The sequence below is a fragment of the Juglans regia genome, chromosome 3 (assembly GCF_001411555.2).
Source record: "Juglans regia cultivar Chandler chromosome 3, Walnut 2.0, whole genome shotgun sequence".
Taxonomy (NCBI): domain Eukaryota; kingdom Viridiplantae; phylum Streptophyta; class Magnoliopsida; order Fagales; family Juglandaceae; genus Juglans; species Juglans regia.
Genome location: NC_049903.1, coordinates 32,476,914 through 32,496,407, shown reverse-complemented (window position 1 = coordinate 32,496,407; position 19,494 = coordinate 32,476,914). Strand labels below are relative to the sequence as shown.

The following is a 19,494-nucleotide window of genomic DNA, read 5'->3' as shown; positions in this document are numbered from 1 at the left end:
TTCTTAAAATTTAAAATAAAAATAATATTAAAAAATATATTTTAATAATATTTTATTTAACTTTTAATTTTAATATTAATTTATTTAGGTTGCGTTTGGATGTTGAGGTGAGTTGAGTTGAGTTGAGTTGAGATGATAAAATATTGTTAGAATATTATTTTTTAATATTATTATTATTTTAAGATTTGAAAAAGTTGAATTGTTTATTATATTTTATATTGAAATTTGAAAAAGTTGTAATGATGAGTTGAGAGATATTTGTCATCCAAACGAAGCCTTAAATCATATCTCATCTTATTTTATTGAGATCTAAATTTAAAAAAAAAAATTATTTTCTAAAAAAAAAATCTAATAATAATTTTGAATGAATGTACCCGGAAAATCCCGACGTGTACTTCGAAGTTTGATGTTTCATTGGGCAGTGTGCTGTCTCTTTCAATTGCGTCGAAATGGCAATTTCGTAACTCTCCTCAAATCTGTAGCCGTTTCCTTTTAGTTAACTTGCAATTCAAATCCTCCATTTGTGGAAAAACCTCAAGGCTTAACTCTCAACTCCCAACTGCTCCGTTTTCGTCAACTATCACTGTGTTGGCGAGGGTTCCTTCAGCTGCTGCATTTGAAGCTTTTTCTTCAGATCCGTCTTCGTTTTTGAGATTGCTTAGTTCGTTTTGAAACATATAGCTGAGCTTTAGTACTACTCGTGGCCTTCATTTCTAGAGAGTACTTTGAAAGTGTCCAGAGAGACCGGGAAACAGAGGGTGAGAGAGAGAGAGAAGCTTTTTCCGGATACATATGATGACGAAGGAGAAAGAAGAAGAGCTCGCACTGTTCGTTGACATGGACAATCGGAAGAATAATCTACTCCTCCCTCACAACTCTTTAGGTCTCTTTTTTGAGTCTCTCTGGGTCGATTTTAGCATTCTTCTTGTAAGTTGTACGTCGGAGTTTTGTTTTGTTTTTGTTGATGATGATGTTGCATTTTGCAGAGTCAATTCCACCGCCCCGCAAGGGCCGCGCCGATGAATTCTGGAACTTGGAAAATGACAAATCTGATCATGACGGGTGATGTTTAAACTTCAAACTCCTATATTTCTTTTCAATATTTTTTTAGCAATTTTTTTTTTACTGTGATCAGAGATAAACATCAATTGAGACTCCGTTTACAATATCTTCTCAAATTGATTTAAAAATTTGTGAGCAAAATGTCGCTAAATTCTAGACCACGCTGTTTAAAAGAAACGCACTTATGTGTTAATAATTGATTTCAAGAACTCGCTGAGTGGCCAAAAAACTTGGAGCATCCTATTTCCATTTTAGGAATGATGTTTTTTGATGGACCCCACTGGCCACCGGAATTGCCAATGCTATACAGTGTACATCTTATGCTCAAAATTTCAATCGAACTTTTCGCGGTTCTTGATTGCACTTGAAAGTCTTGGTCATAATAATTCATGTTGTGTATGGGGTCACTTTGTTGCTCAAGCATTTTCTTACTTTTCTTCTCTCACTCGTTGAAAGTCTTTTATGATTAAAGTTCCACTAAAGCTAACGGTATCATAAAGAAGATACTCAGTTACTTATTTTTAAGCTTTATACATGCACATTTCTGTCTGCACCTATGCGGGGTTTTTGAGTAGTTCCTTTTCTTGTCATCTGGTTTGGATTGTGGAATGCTTAATTTTTCCACAGTGGAAATGAATAACCTTCTCAACCTATGCTATGGCTGTTGAAGATCATCTAGGGCGGAAAATTAGAACAGATACATTATAGATTTTGCATGCATACATAGGTATATTCTCACACATGCACTCCCATGTATGTGTGCATGTGCACACGCCCGAGTGGGAGGGGGAGAGAGAGAGAGAGAGGGGGGGGGATGAGTGTGACATATTCCTTATTGTTATATGTTGTCGTTTTATGGGAGAATTATCTGTTTTTACTTGGTATTGATGACAACCCTCTTCCGAATTCAGGCTTATACCGCTGGAAACCTCACTTTTTCCTTCTTTGGAGAAGGATTCAAAGAAAACTGTATTGAGTCAGATTGAGATTCCTAATACTCTTCCCACTGCTCAGAAATCTAGGGTAAGAGGCTTGATTCTAGTTCTGGACGCTTAAGGGCCTTGTCAACTGGCTTGACAGGACCATGAATGTGCAGCTTTAACACTTGACTCATAGACCATTACTTTGCTCTTCATATTTTTTGAGCGTATATCTTCCCAGTCCCCTCTAATGTTTTGTGTTTTTATAGCTTAGCATCTTCTATTATAATCTGCAAATTTTTGTTTCCTTGTGTTCTATTTCATGGGCATGCAGCTGACTAAGATCCCAGCAGAAGCTGCTTCAAGGAGCATTATGCCGCCAAAGCAGCCAAATTTACCATCTGGACAAAATTCTTCAGGCAATGATAATGAAAAGCCTTCATTATCCAGTGGCTTGACTGCTCCTAGACCCGCAACACCAACGGGACGGCCCACATTACCCTCTGCAACAAAACCCTCAAGATCCTCCACACCTACTTCACGAGTCACCTTTGGTTCCACTAAGAATGTGGCTCCAAAGGTAAGAAATACAACTTCTAGATCCACTTCTCGGTCTTTAACACCAACTTCCAGACCTTCCTTACCAGCTTCGAAGTCAACATCAAGATCAGCCACACCAAACCGTGGACCATTGACCTCATCAATTGCACCTAGTTTATCTGCTCCTCCTAGTCGATCTACTTCAGCACCAAAGTCAGCACCCACAAATTCGAGAAATCCGTTATCATGTGGAAGTTCTTTAAAAACTAAATCTAGGTCTTGGAAACCCTCTGAGAAGGCTGGTTTCTCCGCTGAGGCTCTACCACATTTAAGGACATCATTTCCAGAGAGGACAGCTTCAGCCTCTAAGGATAAGCCGGAAGCTCGGTCATCTTCTATCAACTCTGTTTCAAGTGGGAAAACGAGAAAACAATCATGCTCTTCTTCTAGAGGGCGAGCTTCTCATGGCAGTGCCTATAGTAATGGAATCACCACTCAAGAGAATAGTAGATCAAGGGGAAATGACAGCGAGATAGATAGCCCTGTGCTTATTGGAACAAAGATGGTTGAAAGATTAGTAAACATGAGGAAACTTGCACCACCAAAGCAAGATGATGGTCGCTTTACACATAATAATCAAGGTAGTAAGTCCTTGTTCAGTGACAGTTCGGGCTTTGGAAGAACACTTTCAAAGAAGTCTCTGGATATGGCTTTGAGGCATATGGTATGGCACCTCTATCCTTCTTGTAATTGCATACCACCTCTTACGTGTTAGCTAGGTGTATTGGCGTATGTTGAATGATTTCAAATGGAGGATTTTAATTTTTAAGTGCTATTCCTGGTTTGCTTTGGGAATTTTGTTTTGCAGGATATAGGACGAAGCATCCAATTAGACCTATGCCCAGTTGTGACAAACATTCCTGCTTCGTCTATCTACAGTCTGAGATCAAGACCCGCAAAAATGACAGTTAGTGCTGTTGACTCTCCTCTTGCTACTAGCAGCAATGCTAGTTCGGAGCCAAGTGCCAAAAATCGATCATTTTGTTTAGATGAGAGCGAAATTGAAGACGATCATGAGCCAAGCAAGAGAGGAAATTCCTCTCATGGTAAGTGACCAAAAATATCATCAATCCAAAAGACAGTGCATGCTAGTCATTGCTTGGAGATGTTTTATTTGTACATGGTAGGCTAACTATCAACATATCTTAGCAACAACCCGTTATGAACAATTGCAGAGATATTTGAGTCATGTTATCATCTAAACTATATTATTCGAGAGGACTACTTGGTATCCGGAATTTGAAAAACTGGTAAGTGAAGAGCTCCCTCCCATTTATCTACCAAAGTTGACCCAAGATTTAGGCTTCGTTTGTTTTCGGATATGAGATGAGATGAGATGAGATGAGATGAGATGAGATTAAAGTTAAAAAGTTGAATAAAATATTGTTAGAGTATATTTTTTAATATTATTTTTATTTTAAGATTTGAAAAAGTTGAATTGTTTATTTTATTTTGTATTAGAAATTGGAAAAGTTGTAATGATTTGATGAGATGAAATGAGATGTTTTTCCAAAACAAACGAGGCCTAGTTTCTTCTCTCTGCAGGTATGTCGCAAAACCTGAACACATTGAACATACATAAATACTTTTAAATAGGGGTGAGCACTAACTTAGTCGGAGTCAGATTTCCCTAAATCCGAATCCGACTCTAACTTGTGTAGGCTCCAATCCGACTCCGACTTGTCGAAGCGGAGCCGAATTTGGGCTTTCTTTGGGCTTTTTTTTTTTAGCTTCGTATTGAGTTCATTTTAAAAAATAATTTGTTATGGGCTTTCAAATCTCAAAATTTTCAAAAAATTAAAAATTAAAATTAAATCATTCACTAATTTACTTCTATATTAATATCTAACTTATTTTTATACGAGACATATACTATAATGTCTAATTACATGTTATCATACTATAGTATTACATATTATTTCTAGTGTTTGATTACATGTTATTATACTATGATATTACATGTTATTATATTATACTAGTGTCTAACTTATTTATAACTTATTTCTAAGCTAGACTTATTAGTTATTTCTATACTGGTGCCTAATTTATTTATATACAAGACTTTATACTATAGTGTTTAATTACACTTTAGTAAATTAATGTGTTATTAACTTATTATATTAGACTTACTTAAATACTAGTGTTTAACTTATTTCTATACTTGATTATGTACGGTAGAAATACTATGATGTTTACATATACTAAACTATCATGAGTCTATTTATATTATAGTATAAATATGTTATTTTATAATAATTAGCTCATATTAGTTTATTATTGAATTTAATTATATAAGTTATAGTTATATAACTATATTAGTATGTATGATAAGTTGATAATTATATAAATAAATACATATTTTTATAATATATGTACAATATCGAAGTCGGATTTGGAATCAGAGGGTAGAGTTGGAGTCAGAGTCAGAGCCTAAAGTTAGAGTCGGATTGGAGTTAGAGGTCCATCAACATCTCTGACTCTGACTGAAAAGTTGAAAAAAAATCTGACTCGGACTCCGTTTTGTTGGATGAAGTCGAATTTTTAAATTTTTGCTCAGCCTGACATTTAAATCAAGTAGAAAAGCTTTTAAATATAGAAAAGATTTTTATTCTCAAGTTGGTGTGTAGAGCATAATTACTAAGGTGCTTACATGACATAGTTTGATTTAAAAGATAAATTTTAAAATTTGAGTCTTACAAATCAGATTTATCATTTAAGTAATGTGGATGATGTGCTCTACACATTAATTTAAAAATATATTTTAATATATGTATAAAAAAAATCTGTTTTGCATCTCGTAATAATTCTAAAAGAATTCGATGAATAAAAATTATAAAGATGCAGTGTGGCGTCCCATTTTTACTAAACGTTCTTTTACATGAGGCTGAGGCTCAGTCTGTTATGATAACAACAGGCAAAATAGCATTAAAGAAAGCCGTTGGATCGGACATGAGAAATTCATCATATTCACGTTCTCTCAATGATAATGACATTTTTTTTCAATTTTTCTAGAATCAATGATGAGGACCTTATTACGCCACGATCATTGATTCTAGAATCAATGATGAGGACCTTATTACGCCACGATCATTGATTCATGAGGACCTTATTTACATCAGAATCAAAATCCACATTGATTAAACATTTCATAATATCATCATACTAGAATGTTGTTAAAATATGGGAGTAATGTTATTTATCATTATTATTTTGATTATCATAAGTTTATTCACTAATAATTTCATGTCAGGTGAAAAAGATTGAATATTATTTTCCAAAATGAAAATGAATTTATCATATACATATCTTCCCTTGTTGGGTCATAATCAAATCAAATATATGATTTCTATAATATGAAGGGATTTTATGTTATCAAGAGATTTGATTTTCATAATAATAAGATAATTATATATCTTATTCTGTCTTTGTGTACTTTCTCCATAAGTAAAGACTTATATTTTGTATTCAATTTATTGTAAATAATCAAGATGTAGCTTTCAAAATTTCTCTCTTTTAAAGTCTTCTACTTATATTCTTCATCTCAATTTTCATTCGTTTGTTTTCACAGATGAGATGAGTTGAGATGAAATTAAAATTAAAAAATTGAATAAAATATTATTAGAATATATTTTTTTAATATTAGTTTTGTTTTAGAATTTAAAAATATTAAATTGTTTATTTTATTTTGTATGAGAATTTAAAAAAAATTGTAATGATTAGATGAGATGAGATTAAAAATTTCTTAAAAATAAACGAGATTGTTATCAAACAGCTTATGTCTTCACCTGAATAAAACAACATGAATCAATTGTTAAACCTCATAAGGTGACCAAGCTTGATTACATCCTAACTAACTACCAAACCTTACTTACCCCATTTTCTTTCTTTTCCTCGAAACTTTTTTGGCTGCCCAAATTATATAATTTTACTTTACAAAATGATGAACAGTCCTAAAGTAAAATCATGGACTCCAAGTTGGATGGCTGCTTTTTGAGACTTTCCCTAATATATTACCACGTGAGCCTTGTTATGTAACACATGCAAACAGAAGCAAGAGGTTGTATGAATATGACTTTCCCTAATATATTATATCATATGCAACATAATTTTTTTAAATAAAAATTATAATATATTTTTCTTGAATCAAGATTATTCTTAAAATTCTATGTTTAAATAATAGAGACGAATTAGTCAACGATTTGAATTCTATAGATAAAAATTCTAGAAAATTGCAAATCCACTTTTTTGGAAGAAATTTTCCAGCTCAGACTGGCTTTATAAAGGATACTCTATAAAAACAAATATATATTTATTTATATTTAATTAATTTTTGAATCTTATTCTAATTCGGTTTGATTCTTTTTTTTTTTTTTAATGATTGAAAGCTTTTAAAGAGTCTTATAATTGATTAATAAAAGAGTAATTTTACGTATAATCATGAAGTGTGTAAACATCCCGTAATTGTTTTAAAAAAAAGTGAACTCTATTATTAAAAAATTAATTTTTTTAAATGAATTTTATATTTTATTATTTTTTTTAAAACGATTACGTGACGGTTACATAATTTATAATTGTACATATATATTTTTTTAATAAAATATATGAGAAGTATTATTTTGAGGGTTTGGCTTTTTCCAATAACATATGATATCACTATTAAACACCTGTACTTATCCTATCTTGCAATAATGGCAATTCATTTATATTTGGCTTATGATTATCCAAAATAAATAAATAAAAATAAGACTAAAACACAAATTAAAACAGGGTAAGGACTCAACACATCTTCAAATGATTAGATAAAAAATAATAATAATAATTGAATAATGTTAGAGATAATATTACTATATCAGTTTTACAAATTCAGAAGTCAAAAGAAAAACAATTTTGTAAGATTAATAATACATATACTACTCTTTACACCGCCATATTTTAAAATAAATATATTTTTATAAAATAATTTTATTTTGATAAGTTATTTAATAAAAACATTCCTAATCTTAAATATGATTATTTAAAGGGGTCTGGCTTGCCTCCTTTTCTAAAAGTAACAGCATATCTCTTGTTAAAATTCAATGTCCAAGTGATCACAAGATTTTTATCAAAGCGACGTCGTGTAGTGCTTTCGGCATGAGAGTGCAAAAAATCATAACGGTGGTCATTGGATGCCGGCTACTAAACTCTTTTTCTTTTACGTTGCAAAAAGTCCAAACAAGAAAATCTCATATTTTTCTTATAATTAATGTTACATACAATTGTAAAATGCGTAAATTTTATACAGTCATTTGAAAGAAAGTATGATTTATTATTAAATAATTAATTTTTTTTTCATGTAAATATTATATTTATTAACTTTTTTTAAAATAATTATACGATATTTATGTACCCACGACTGCAAGTATCATTTTTATTTTTTTATATGACTATTTCATAAAAAAAAAAATTATATTACAAACACATCATGAAAATAAATTTGGGAGAGATAGACGCGAGAGTCAGAAATTTGAGAGAAAAAAAAAAATCTGTTATTGCTATTACAGCTGTTGCTATTAAAAAAAAGTTAAAATTCTTTTACAATTATTAGTATTATAAAAAAATATATATATCGATCACTTATTATTAAATTTTAAAATAATATTATATATAATTGTGAAATGTATAAATATCATATAGTCATTTTAAAAAAGAGTGAGATTTATTATTAAAAAATTAATATTTTTTCATATAAATTTTATATTTATTTATTTTTTTTAAATAATTACACGTCATTTATATACCCATGATTATAATTATCATTTTTCTAATTTTTAACAGGATATCGTATTAAAAATGTAACTGAAGGCAAGCCAAATCCTTTTTAAAAAAGAAAAATGATAGAATTGTTACTCTATAACAATTTGTTATTGTTTACAATTATATAATAAAATAATATTATTTTAAATTTTAATTTGATTTTTACTTTTGATTATCTAAAATTTCATTATTTATAATTTCACATGGAATTAATTATTGAATTCATCAAAATAATAATATAATATTATTTTTTTTAATAATAATATTTTATAATTACACTAATTATATGTTAATTAATAATTTAATTTAATTCTTACATTATTATTACAAGATAGTTAGAGATTAAATGTGAATAAAAAAGACCATTAGAAATTAAAAATAAATAAAAAATAAATTTAATGAGTGAATAATAACTCTTCAAATTTAAAAAAATTTATAAATTTACTATAATTTAAAATTTTACATTTATCTTTTTAACTAATTTAATACAATGTTTTTTTAATAAAATTTATTATATTTTATATTTAATTAGACTTTTAACAAAATCAATGTCAATGCTCTGAACGTCAACTGCAACTACAATTGTCGGAAGCTCAGAGTGATTGGGACGGAGCGAATAACGGACTGAAACACGGAAAAGTCAAAACAAAATTCGCTTAAAGATTTACAAAGAGAAAGAAAATTCAAAATACAGTAAAATGCCGACCATGAACGGATGTCCACGCAATCCAATATTTCAACTCTCTTCGCCGACGGAATGAATGAGTGCAGCAGACGCAATTGCCGTTTTCTTAAGAAATATAAAGTCTTTTTCTTTTGTTTTGTTGGGCAAATAGCCGACGGACTGAGTGATTGCAGACCCAATAGCCGTTTTCTTAAGAAATATATTAACCATAAAGTCTTTTTCTTTTGTTTTTTTGGGCTAATATAAACACTGAAAGTCACCCAACTTCTTGTACGTGTGAACAAGGGGTTGATGTCTATCTCCTCACATGGTAAAGGCTAAAGCCGAAGTGCAAGACAGAGATAAATGATGCACAAAAAGCTCACCATCACCTTTGAGATAGTTAGCTTTTACCTTTGACCTTTCTCTAATTATCAAGGCTTTGAAATGTGGTATTCATATTTCAAACATTTTGGTAATGTATTTCATCCTTCCTCCCCACTCATTTCGATCCAACCCACCTTCCTTGATAATTTACCTGGGTTTTGGCGTTTGCTGCTCCTACAAACCCACAAGAATATGACCATCCAATTCCTTTTTGGCTAGGGCATTTTGGAATTGGTGACACTCCTAAGCGCATGTTAGATTTTTATGTAATTCTTTGATTTTCATGTCTATTTTCTTTTCGCGTGGGGGTGGGGTTGAGGGTTTACTTCGTTACATTTTGATTAATTAACTTTCTGAATCTACTTTAGGATGAATTAGGAATTGAAAAGGAGATATGATGAAGAATTTAGGTGTGTAAGAACTCCCCCAAGTGTTTAGCAATGGGTTGTGCATGGTTTGGTGCCTTCAGCGGCTGTAAAGGAAAGCATGGTGGAAATCAGACACAGGTAGAAGGTAAGAAACTAGGTACGATTGAATTCATTTCATTGATTACATCTCGGTTCTGTATCCCCTATCAGAAGTTTCCTGATTCTGCGGCATAGACCGTTTTAATTTAATGGTCACTATCTATCAAGAATCCATGATCATATTTCCAGTTTGGACTCCGGTTCTCTTATCAAGCTGATGCATAAAGGCTCTATTAGACATGTTTGGATAGGCAGTTCAGATGAAATGAGATGAGATAAGATGAATAGTAGAAAGATTTTTTAAGTTAAGATGAGATGAGATAGTTTTGACTTTTTAGGATTTGATAAATAGTTTCACTGTTCATGTCAGACACTTTTGAGCATATTATACACTATTCACTCAGGATACCATCTAAATCAGTTGAGAAAGTTTGAAATTATTTGAATATGTATCAAGCTAGCCAAAAATGCACCTTTACAGACATTCTGTCTTCTTCTTTTTTACCCTACTTATATTTGGGGAAAGAAACATGTTAGAAACTGGATGCTGTTTAATGGTTTTCCTCACTTTTCCATTTAATATATGGACACATAGAAAATTCACCCCACATGGTTTAACGTGTCTTTTGCTTGCTGTTTTTGTGCTGGTTAGGAATTCTTACCAGCGATGTAAAGTGCTTTTCTTATAACTCGTTGAGATCAGCAACTGCAAATTTCCATCCTTCAAGCAAAATTGGTGGAGGAGGTTATGGAGTTGTCTATAGAGTGAGATTAACTAACTCTTCCTTTCCCTCCCCTCTCTATTTGGTGGATTCTTACACAACTTTCCTTTTATTTAATTGCAGGGGGTTTTAAGAGATGGTACTCAAGTTGCGATTAAATCTCTCTCGACGGAATCTAAACAAGGAACTCAAGAATTTTTGACGGAGATTAATGTGATATCAAATATACGACATCCACACCTTGTTGAACTCATTGGGTGCTGTGTTGAGGACAATCATCGGATATTGGTATATGAGTATCTGGAAAATAACAGCCTTGCAAGTGCTTTGCTAGGTAGCTATCAGATCTTCAGAGTTCATGTTTATTGGATAAATTTATCAAAAATTATGTACAACTAGATGTTTGATGACTTGTTAGCCTGATCTTTATCAACTCTTACCATTTATGAAAGTTTGCCCATCTCATTTGATTGCTAGATGCATTTTTGGGTGGGTGGGAATATGCTATGGAAGGTAATACTGAATTAATTGAATTAAACAATTGGATTTGAAGCACCAGACTGATTATATGTATTACTCTAGATGGAATTTTTTACCTATTTATCTGTAAAAGAACTGGATTAACCTATTGGATTTGTTCAGATGATGAGTTAACTCCTCAGATGTATTGGGGGTAAGGTTTCAGGGTTTTGCTAATGTCCAGAAAAAATTATTTCAGGTTCAAAAAGTAAACATATTGCTTTGGATTGGCCAACAAGAGCTGCTATATGCCGGGGAACAGCTTCTGGTCTTGTATTTCTGCATGAGGAAACTGAACCACATATTGTCCACAGAGATATTAAAGCTAGCAATATACTTCTTGATGGAAACTTTAATCCGAAAATAGGAGATTTTGGGCTGGCAAAGCTTTTTCCAGACAATGTCACTCATCTTAGTACTCGAGTGGCAGGAACCATGTAAGCATTACTTTGTGCTGCATTTTATTTTACCGTGTGAGTTGCATGGTTATTTATTTAGAAACCTGTTAGACTCTGGATTTTAGTGAAGTACTCAGATAGTTAAGTATGTCCAAACATTGCATTCGATTTTGTTGTAAAGCTTCATAAATCAGCTGCTTTAACTTGCGTCTGGGGCAAATGACTCCTCCATTGTAAACAAAGGTGGAAGGCAAAGGTTATAGGTACAGTCCCATTTATGTGCTTTTAGCAGAAATCATTCATAAATTTCCACGTATTAGGAGAAAGCATTTGTAGTCATTTGTTTCACTTCACATTCTCAAATTCATGAGTTTGATGGGATTCTCAAGAAAATTTTCTATGCACAAGCAACACTGAATTTGACAACCATGCTCATGATTGGTCTTATTCAAATGAGATAGTTCATTACTTGCGCTGTTTAATCTGTTGTTGTATACATCATGTCTTTGAATACTGGTGCTTTTCCAATTTGTATTGTGGTCAACATGGAGGGTACACCACCTTTTCAGGCAAGATAATAACAGAACTCATAAAATTAAATTTAAAAGACTGCCTGAATTTACTACAAAGAAAACTGTACTGGCGAGAATGTAACTAACTGGTGAACGAAAAGAGATGGGGAGTGAGAGATGATAATTTAATAACAAGAATGGATCCAAATCGTATAGTAGTCATAGATTGAGAGGGTTCCATTGGATATGAAATTGTTTTAAGGTAGTGGGAGAACAGGAGAGTTGCCCATGTGATATGCCAATTGTAATGTGTTGTAGTTTATTATTGCTCCCTCTTTGCATCTCACTAACAATCCTAGGTATATGCAGCGGATATCTGGCCCCAGAGTATGCACTTTTAGGGCAACTCACAAGGAAGGCGGATGTATACAGTCTTGGGGTGCTTTTGCTTGAAATAGTTAGTGGTAGAAGCAGCAATATGGCAGCATTTGGGGAGGAGTTACTGGTTCTGGTGGAATGGGTATCTTTCTAAACTTATATTACCGTTTCTTTTGGATGAGTGACTTTCGTACCCAAAGGAAGGGGAAGATCCAATGTTACATCCACCTAATGAGGCTTGGTTTCCGGCCTCATCATTTTTTTTTTTATTATTGATTCATGACAAGGTGAAAAATCAAGTTCTCTACTGTCTTTCTGCAAGATAGTAGCAGTCATTTGGAGCCATTTCTTTGCCATTATCATTAGTTATACTTGTAGAATGTGCTGAGTTTTATGTTTATATGTTGCAGACATGGAAATTGAGAAAAGAAGAAAGACTTCTGGACATTGTTGATCCTGAACTGACCGAGTATCCAGAGGCTGAGGTGATGCGCTTCATTAAAGTCGCCTTATTTTGTACCCAAGGCGGTGCACACCAAAGGCCCACCATGAAGCAAGTCCTAGAGATGCTTTCCAAGGAAGTGCACCTCAATGAAAAGGCACTAACGGAGCCAGACATATTTAGGGTTCATTCTTCCGGTCACTCGAGTGGCATTAATTTGTCGAAAACATCTCGGGCAGAGAGGCAAAAGCAGCCGGCAAATCCTTCTGTAAATTCAACTCACTCATATAGCTCTCAAACTGAGACACTGTTGCTTCCAAGATAATGCATTCACCCATTCTTCGTAGTGGCTTCTTGTATTTGTTATCTAAAATTATTTTTGACCGACTGTCAATTGAAACTTCTCTTTCTTGATTGAAACCTGTAAAATCTCTTTAAATTCATCATCTTATCTTATTTTATTTTATGTTTTGAGCATGGCAAGTGGTGATCTATAATTTGTCAACAGGCAACAGCCCCATCATCACGACAAGTGCATAGGCAGATCGTCTCTACCAGACAACATTGAAGAAACAAAACCCATGCCCCGCCACAGAAAAATTAACCGCCTCAAAAAGGCAACGCCACCAAAACAGCAAACAAGCAGAATAGATAGATACATAATGCAGGTACCCCTTCTACATTGGCTAGACTCCCAAACTAGTATGCACATAAAGACTCACTTCCACCTATCATAGCTGTTTTTAGCATCATATAAACCCGGCATCTCCAAGTCACAGCAACATACTTTTTACATACATAAGAAGACTTGAGTAAATAGCCACTTCCTTCTCAAACGGCAGCTAAAGCCTCGGGGATTGCTGCAGCTGCAGTCTTGGGAGCAGCAACACTAGCACCAACAGCTGTGGGACTGGTGGTTTTAGAATCCTTTTTGGTTTCTGTCGAAGGTGGTGGTGGCGGTGGTTTGGGCTTCATATGGAGAGGAGGATTGTGCTTGAGCTTCAGAAGTATCTGACGCATCCTTGAGAGATCAGTTGGCTTCCCAGGCTTGGGCCCCTGGATCACAACAATGGAAGGCTTTTTCTCCTTGTCCTTCTTCCCTCTTTTCTCTATGGCCGGCACCTCATGTGGGATAAGTTCTCCGATTGCCTTCCAGTAATTCTTCTCAGCTTCAGCATGGAACTTCTCCCGACTTGCCAAAAATAGCTGATACATTACATCCAAAGTCAATAAAATTACATGCAAGTAGGCTCACAGCTCGGAGTAAATGAGTATTCTTAGTAAATCCCATCAGATGATATTGTGCCATATATACGTGATAATAAAATTGGCTTGCAATTATCCCTTCCTTTCTTTTCTCTTTTACCCAACATTTTTCAGAGACAAGTTCTTGTCATAAATCATCCTATGCTTTACCTGCATTACTGAAATAAGTTCCACTAGATATAGCTAAATGATGGTAGCTAGCAAGTCTGGCTAAATGATTATGAAAACCCACAACCTTTCTAAGACATTGCTGTCCTTCTTCAATAAAATCTCTCTGGGACCCTATTTAAATATTTTCAGCATGTAATTCTGTGCAATCCACTTATGCAAAACTTTTGCGATCCCAACAAACTCAGCCGCATTTACTTGTTTGGAACTATCATCCTTTCGATTTATTAGACCCGCCAAGTCTGACAACACTTGATTCCATAATGAGCTCCCACTATAATTGAAGCAATAAGGATCAAGAACATAAATTGTGTTTTCCAATGGGCTTATTGCATATACCTTTAACATTCTAGTCAACAGTTTAGCAACTCCAATACCTGCATTGTAATCTTACTGCCTTACAAAGGCAGCCCTCCAAGTCCTATATTTTCTCTTGCGCATCTCCTATTTTGTGCTTTCCCACAATGGATACTGGACAAAAAGAAAAGGGAAACTATATTTTGCACCCTAAAATATCACCCATTTTGCAACTTCCACCTCAAATTACAAAAAGTTGCAACCTATACTCTAAATTATTAAAAAGTTACAACGTACCCCTTGCTTGATAATGACACTTAAAATGGATGAAAAATAAGTCACTTGGGACAATTTACAATTAATTAATATTAATAAAATTTCTTTTACCTATATAAAAAGACAATTTTACAATTAAATTTTAATGGATGGAGAACATTGCAACTTTTTGTGCACAAACATAAATTATCATTCGCTCAGATAAAGGAAGCACAGATATTGGGAAAAAATAAATAACTCAATAAATAGTTTCCCATCATCCCGTCATCAGCATCAGCAGTTTACACAAACACTTGATAGAACACATAATAGAAACCAAATTCATATCCACACTCTCACTAACGCATTAACCCTCTTTAGAGTCTTGTATCATAATCTTCATTTTCTTAATTGTCTTACTTTGTATCTTTCTTTTGCATGAAAACAAACATTCAATGATAAATTTTTGTATCATTAATACAAAAAAAATGTACATATTTAGCCTTGTCCGAGTGTCTAGAGTTTTTAGAGCGGACATGTCAGACAGCCAACTTGTCATGTTTCATTCTAAAAACCCAATTCTTTATAATTCTGTAAAGATAAGTGCCAGATCTACAAAGAAATCTTATGAAATAAAACATATAAAAAGAGAATTATAATCTAACATACCACGTCAAACTACTTCAATTTGTTAGTTTGCTTTTGTAAATTTTATTTGTAGGCCAAACATTTATCTTTTAGAAATCAAAGCTCTAGTTCTTTATACTGCCCCAAAGCGATCCATAATTGCCATTTAAAATCTCTGTCCTTCGATTTATTAAACTTAGATTACAGTTCTTCAAGTTATGATTATCATTTTAATTTAAATTTCAGATTTTCCCATCCCAACATATACCACATGATTTCTATGACTATTCGCAGTACTGAATTATGGCCACTCACCTTCTCCTTCTCTCTGTTTGCAGCTTTGTTGTTCCCAATAGTAACAGTGCGCCTCCTATAGAAGTCAATTTTGAACTCCTCCGCTTCCTCGATTATCTCCATCAGCATCTCTTTCTCCTTCTTCTCCTTCTCTTCCAGTCGAATCGCATTCTCTCTGCGCCATTCATCCCCAAAATTTCACTGGTTATAATCAAAACCACCAGATAATTCTATGACCAGCTCTTTAATATAACTAAAATATATAATGATGAATTGAGCTCAGAATTTAAATCTAAAGAAAAATCAAAATCCAATTTTTAACTCACTAGAACCTAATGATCGCATAGATGAAGTCAGAAGTGGCGGAGAACTGATACGAAGGACTCACCTGCGCCACTCTCTCAGAGCAAAGCCCTCCTCCGGTTGCATATCGGCCGGCGGGGGCAAGATCGGACCTTCCGACGAGCCAAAACCTTCATCAAAGCCCCCGCCGTTCTGCTCCGGCGATAACTCCGAGAATCCTCCGCCGGTGGAGTACATAGAAGGCGGCGATGGGGTCTCCGGTACCGGCTGCGAGGAAAAAACGTCGTCTCCGGTACCGTATGATTGGTTGGCGAAGATCGGGGAAGAGTCACCGGCCGAATCTTTGACCGATTCTGCATCGAAGGCCGAGAAGGAGTGGAATCGCTGAGATGAGAGGCGAGGATCGTAGCCAATGTACCCGTCGTCGTCGAAGGGGCGGGTTGACCCTGAGAACGATGACATGGTTTTCTGGTTGACGTTCTCTTTCGGACACGGCTCGATAGCTCCGCCCGAAGGTCTCGGTGAATCACAAGCGTCACCTTTCAATGTCTCTTAAAGAAATCGTACGGCTACGAAGAAATCAGTACTGTGCTACAAGATCCACAGTAAAGCTAACTTTACCAAGGTTCCTATTGGCTGGAAAGGCTTGAGCGTCAAAGAGGCTCTTTTGTGTAACCAACGATTCACTGACACGTTTACAGAAAAGGTCTTGTGTGGGGTAGAGCAGACATCTACTTTTTCCTCGCTTCACTGTTTCCACCACCTGGACTGTTCATTAACCGTTGTGGCGGCTGGTTGGAGGAGTAACAAGACTTTTATGCGCAGTGAAAGTAATTTTGAAAATATCGAAATTTATTATTAAAAAATTAATTTTATTTTATGTATATTTCATAACTATTAATTTTTTTTTTAAAATAATTGTATTTAAAAAAAAAGATGCATTAATATTTTAGTTTTTTTTTTAAATCTTATAATATTTATTAAACATTTAATGCTATCTAAAAAATTTGTTCTAATAATTTTAAATATTGTTTATATACTTTTTTTTAACCTTGTTTATATACTTTATGTATCTATATATTTCTCACTTTAAATCTTTATCTACGAAAGATACAACATAATTACCTAATTCTATATAAAATATCCAAGGACCAAGGCTTCTTATATACAATGAAATCATCTTTAAAAGAAAAGAAATAATATTTACAGATTTAAGATGTGTTAGTCTTTTGCACTTTTTAAAAAAAAATTAAATATAAAACTCATATATAAAATTAACTTTTTAATGAAAAGTCTCGATTTTTTTCAAATGGAATGTTTGAGGCTTGCACATAATTTCAAGATTATATCCGTCATTACTTTAAAGATAATATGAGAAAATAACTAAATTGAGAAAATTATGAAACCTAAAAAGTAAGATGATAAATTAAAAAAAAATACAAATGTGTAAAGTAAAAAATCCAGTATTTTGTCCTATTTTTTAAATCTTGTGAAGCCTATTATATATTTTTTTCATCAGTGTTTTGCAATTCGTATAGAGAAATGATAGTTACATTCATGAATGTGTAAGCACCGTACAATTACTTTGAAAAAAGTGAATAAATACAGGACTCACATAAAAAAATTATAATTTTTTTAATAGTGAACCTCATTCTTTTTTAAAACGACTACACAGTATTTACACACTACCAAACATATCTAGGATGCAGGGACGATATATAGGATGATGTTTGCACTACCAAACATGGTTATTGGGACAAATTGCTGGGGATTGGAAAAACATAAAAAAAAATAACAAAATGAAAGAAAAATACCTTTACAAGCAACTGAATAAACCTTAGCATGGCGAATGAGAGAAAAGGAAAAAAAAAAACCTTAGTAGCAGGGGACATTGAGGAAGCGGAGAAATGAGAGATGCAAGAGATTGAAAAAACAAAGTTAACGTGACACAATGTCACATTAGTTTGCGGGATCCATTTGTGTCTCTAACAGTTCTTTAAAACAATTTTTTTAAATGAAAAATAATATTATCATTAATGCCATTTTTTTTTATAATTGTCCATAAAAAAATAGATTATTGGCTAATGTTAGCAAAATAAGCATCAAAACGAGGATAGAGATGAAGTAGATAATCATGCGTGCATATAACGATGCCGCATCAAATACACTTGTAATGGGGTAGAGTTTTGTGTTATAATTGATTGATGCTTGACTTTGTGGAGGAAATGGACGAAATCTACAAATCTAGCTTGGAACATACGAACAAGAAGGAAGAAGATGAAGGAAAGGGAAGGGAAATGGGGTGGGGGAATGAGTAATGCTATTTGAAGGTATTTACACCACACACCATAACATAATTTGATTTGTAAGATTTAAATTTTAAAATTTATTTTCAAAATTAAATTATACCATATAAATAATATGGAGTGTAGAGATCTCTAAATAAAATTATTCGGACGAATAAGTCTTTATATTTATTTTTGTCTTAGAAAATAGGCAAAAGGTGTAGAGGAAAAAAAGTGAAAGATTGTTCCGTACAATTGTTGCAGTGGAGAAAGTGTGGTGGATTGATATGTATCTATCTACAATGATTAGTCATTTAATCTAATTAATAAAAGTGATATATGGACAAGCTTGAGGAGTAGCATGAGATGAGAATTTTATAAATAATAATAAAATAGTTTATGAATAGTAGTGAGATAGTTTGAGTTATGCCTTATTTGGTTATGCAGTTAAGATGAGATGAGATAAGATATTTTGAATATTAATGAGATTTTTTGAGTTAAGATGATATGATATGGTTTGTAAAAAAGTGTGTATTTGGATAGTGAGATGATATGAGATATTTTGTAAAAAAAGTGTGTTTGGATAGTGAGATTAAATGAGATAGTTTTAACTTTGTGGAAACTTGATAAAGTGGTGGGTCACTGAGTCCTACCAATTATTGAAAATATTTTTAATTATGGGGTGGAAAATATTATGAATATATTAAAAATAAGTAATATCTATTATTAATTTAAAAACCTATAAATACTTTAACTTTTCCAAAATATTTTTTTTATAGTTGGTTGTGATTATTGCATTTCTTTGTTAAATGAAATTATTTTATGACCTATTTATTATACTATATTTTATAAAATTTGAAATATGTTTTTCTAATTTTATATTACAATAAAATAAAAAATTTTAATAGATGATTATATATATTAAAAATGTGGTGGTAAATGTTACTGTAACGGTACTGTAGAAACAGATGAAACTTTGTAGCGATAATGTAGCGTCACTGTAAGGATACTGTAGTGTTACTGTAGAGGGGAAGGGGCGTGAAGTGTGAACTAAGGATAAATTCGAAGGGATGGAAAAAGCACGACAGGTCATTGAAGAAGACAATGCTTTTCACTATTCACTCACTTTTCATTG

General features: G+C 33.0%; 3 protein-coding genes across 9 annotated transcripts; 2 read left to right on the top strand and 1 right to left on the bottom strand.

Annotated features, from left to right (window-relative positions):
- The first annotated feature begins 534 nt into the window (after nt 1–534).
- LOC108994859 (putative uncharacterized protein DDB_G0290521) lies at nt 535–3,829 on the top strand. Its single transcript, XM_018970252.2, has 5 exons — nt 535–883; nt 987–1,062; nt 1,974–2,085; nt 2,317–3,246; nt 3,391–3,829. Exons 1-5 carry the CDS (start codon nt 793–795, stop codon nt 3,634–3,636), a joined length of 1,455 nt encoding a protein of 484 aa, XP_018825797.1. The 5' UTR covers nt 535–792; the 3' UTR covers nt 3,637–3,829.
- Nucleotides 3,830–9,235: 5,406 nt separating this feature from the next.
- Nucleotides 9,236–13,281, top strand: LOC108994912 (putative serine/threonine-protein kinase). 7 transcript variants are annotated; one of them, XM_018970327.2, is made up of 7 exons: nt 9,236–9,679; nt 9,805–9,951; nt 10,546–10,658; nt 10,739–10,949; nt 11,334–11,571; nt 12,414–12,564; nt 12,833–13,281. In XM_018970327.2, exons 2-7 carry the CDS (start codon nt 9,867–9,869, stop codon nt 13,187–13,189), a joined length of 1,155 nt encoding a protein of 384 aa, XP_018825872.1. In that variant the 5' UTR covers nt 9,236–9,679; nt 9,805–9,866; the 3' UTR covers nt 13,190–13,281. The 7 variants fall into 7 exon arrangements, with proteins under 7 accessions (XP_018825872.1, XP_018825869.1, XP_018825871.1 ...); XM_018970324.2 differs by having other exon boundaries at nt 9,795–9,951; XM_018970326.2 differs by having other exon boundaries at nt 9,236–9,692.
- Nucleotides 13,282–13,433: 152 nt separating this feature from the next.
- LOC108994913 (clathrin light chain 3-like) lies at nt 13,434–16,591 on the bottom strand. The gene is made up of 3 exons (XM_018970331.2): nt 16,160–16,591; nt 15,793–15,946; nt 13,434–14,070 (listed from the first exon to the last, which is right to left on the bottom strand). The coding sequence occupies exons 1-3, from the start codon at nt 16,534–16,536 to the stop codon at nt 13,696–13,698; spliced, it is 906 nt and encodes a 301-aa protein (XP_018825876.1). The 5' UTR covers nt 16,537–16,591; the 3' UTR covers nt 13,434–13,695.
- Between the last annotated feature and the right edge of the window lie 2,903 nt (nt 16,592–19,494).

Excerpts from the sequence above, each read along its gene's own strand:
- LOC108994859 (XM_018970252.2), top strand. The coding sequence starts at position 793 with ATGATGACGAAGGAGAAAGAAGAAGAGCTCGCACTGTTCGTTGACATG. Across the intron at positions 1,063-1,973 it reads GACAAATCTGATCATGACGG|GCTTATACCGCTGGAAACCT; the intron begins GTGATGTTTAAA and ends TTCCGAATTCAG. Across the intron at positions 2,086-2,316 it reads CCACTGCTCAGAAATCTAGG|CTGACTAAGATCCCAGCAGA; the intron begins GTAAGAGGCTTG and ends ATGGGCATGCAG.
- LOC108994912 (XM_018970327.2), top strand. The coding sequence starts at position 9,867 with ATGGGTTGTGCATGGTTTGGTGCCTTCAGCGGCTGTAAAGGAAAGCAT. Across the intron at positions 9,952-10,545 it reads GGTAGAAGGTAAGAAACTAG|GAATTCTTACCAGCGATGTA; the intron begins GTACGATTGAAT and ends TGTGCTGGTTAG. Across the intron at positions 12,565-12,832 it reads TACTGGTTCTGGTGGAATGG|ACATGGAAATTGAGAAAAGA; the intron begins GTATCTTTCTAA and ends TATATGTTGCAG.
- LOC108994913 (XM_018970331.2), bottom strand. The coding sequence starts at position 16,536 with ATGTCATCGTTCTCAGGGTCAACCCGCCCCTTCGACGACGACGGGTAC. Across the intron at positions 15,947-16,159 it reads GCTCTGAGAGAGTGGCGCAG|AGAGAATGCGATTCGACTGG; the intron begins GTGAGTCCTTCG and ends TGAATGGCGCAG. Across the intron at positions 14,071-15,792 it reads CAAACAGAGAGAAGGAGAAG|CTATTTTTGGCAAGTCGGGA; the intron begins GTGAGTGGCCAT and ends GTAATGTATCAG.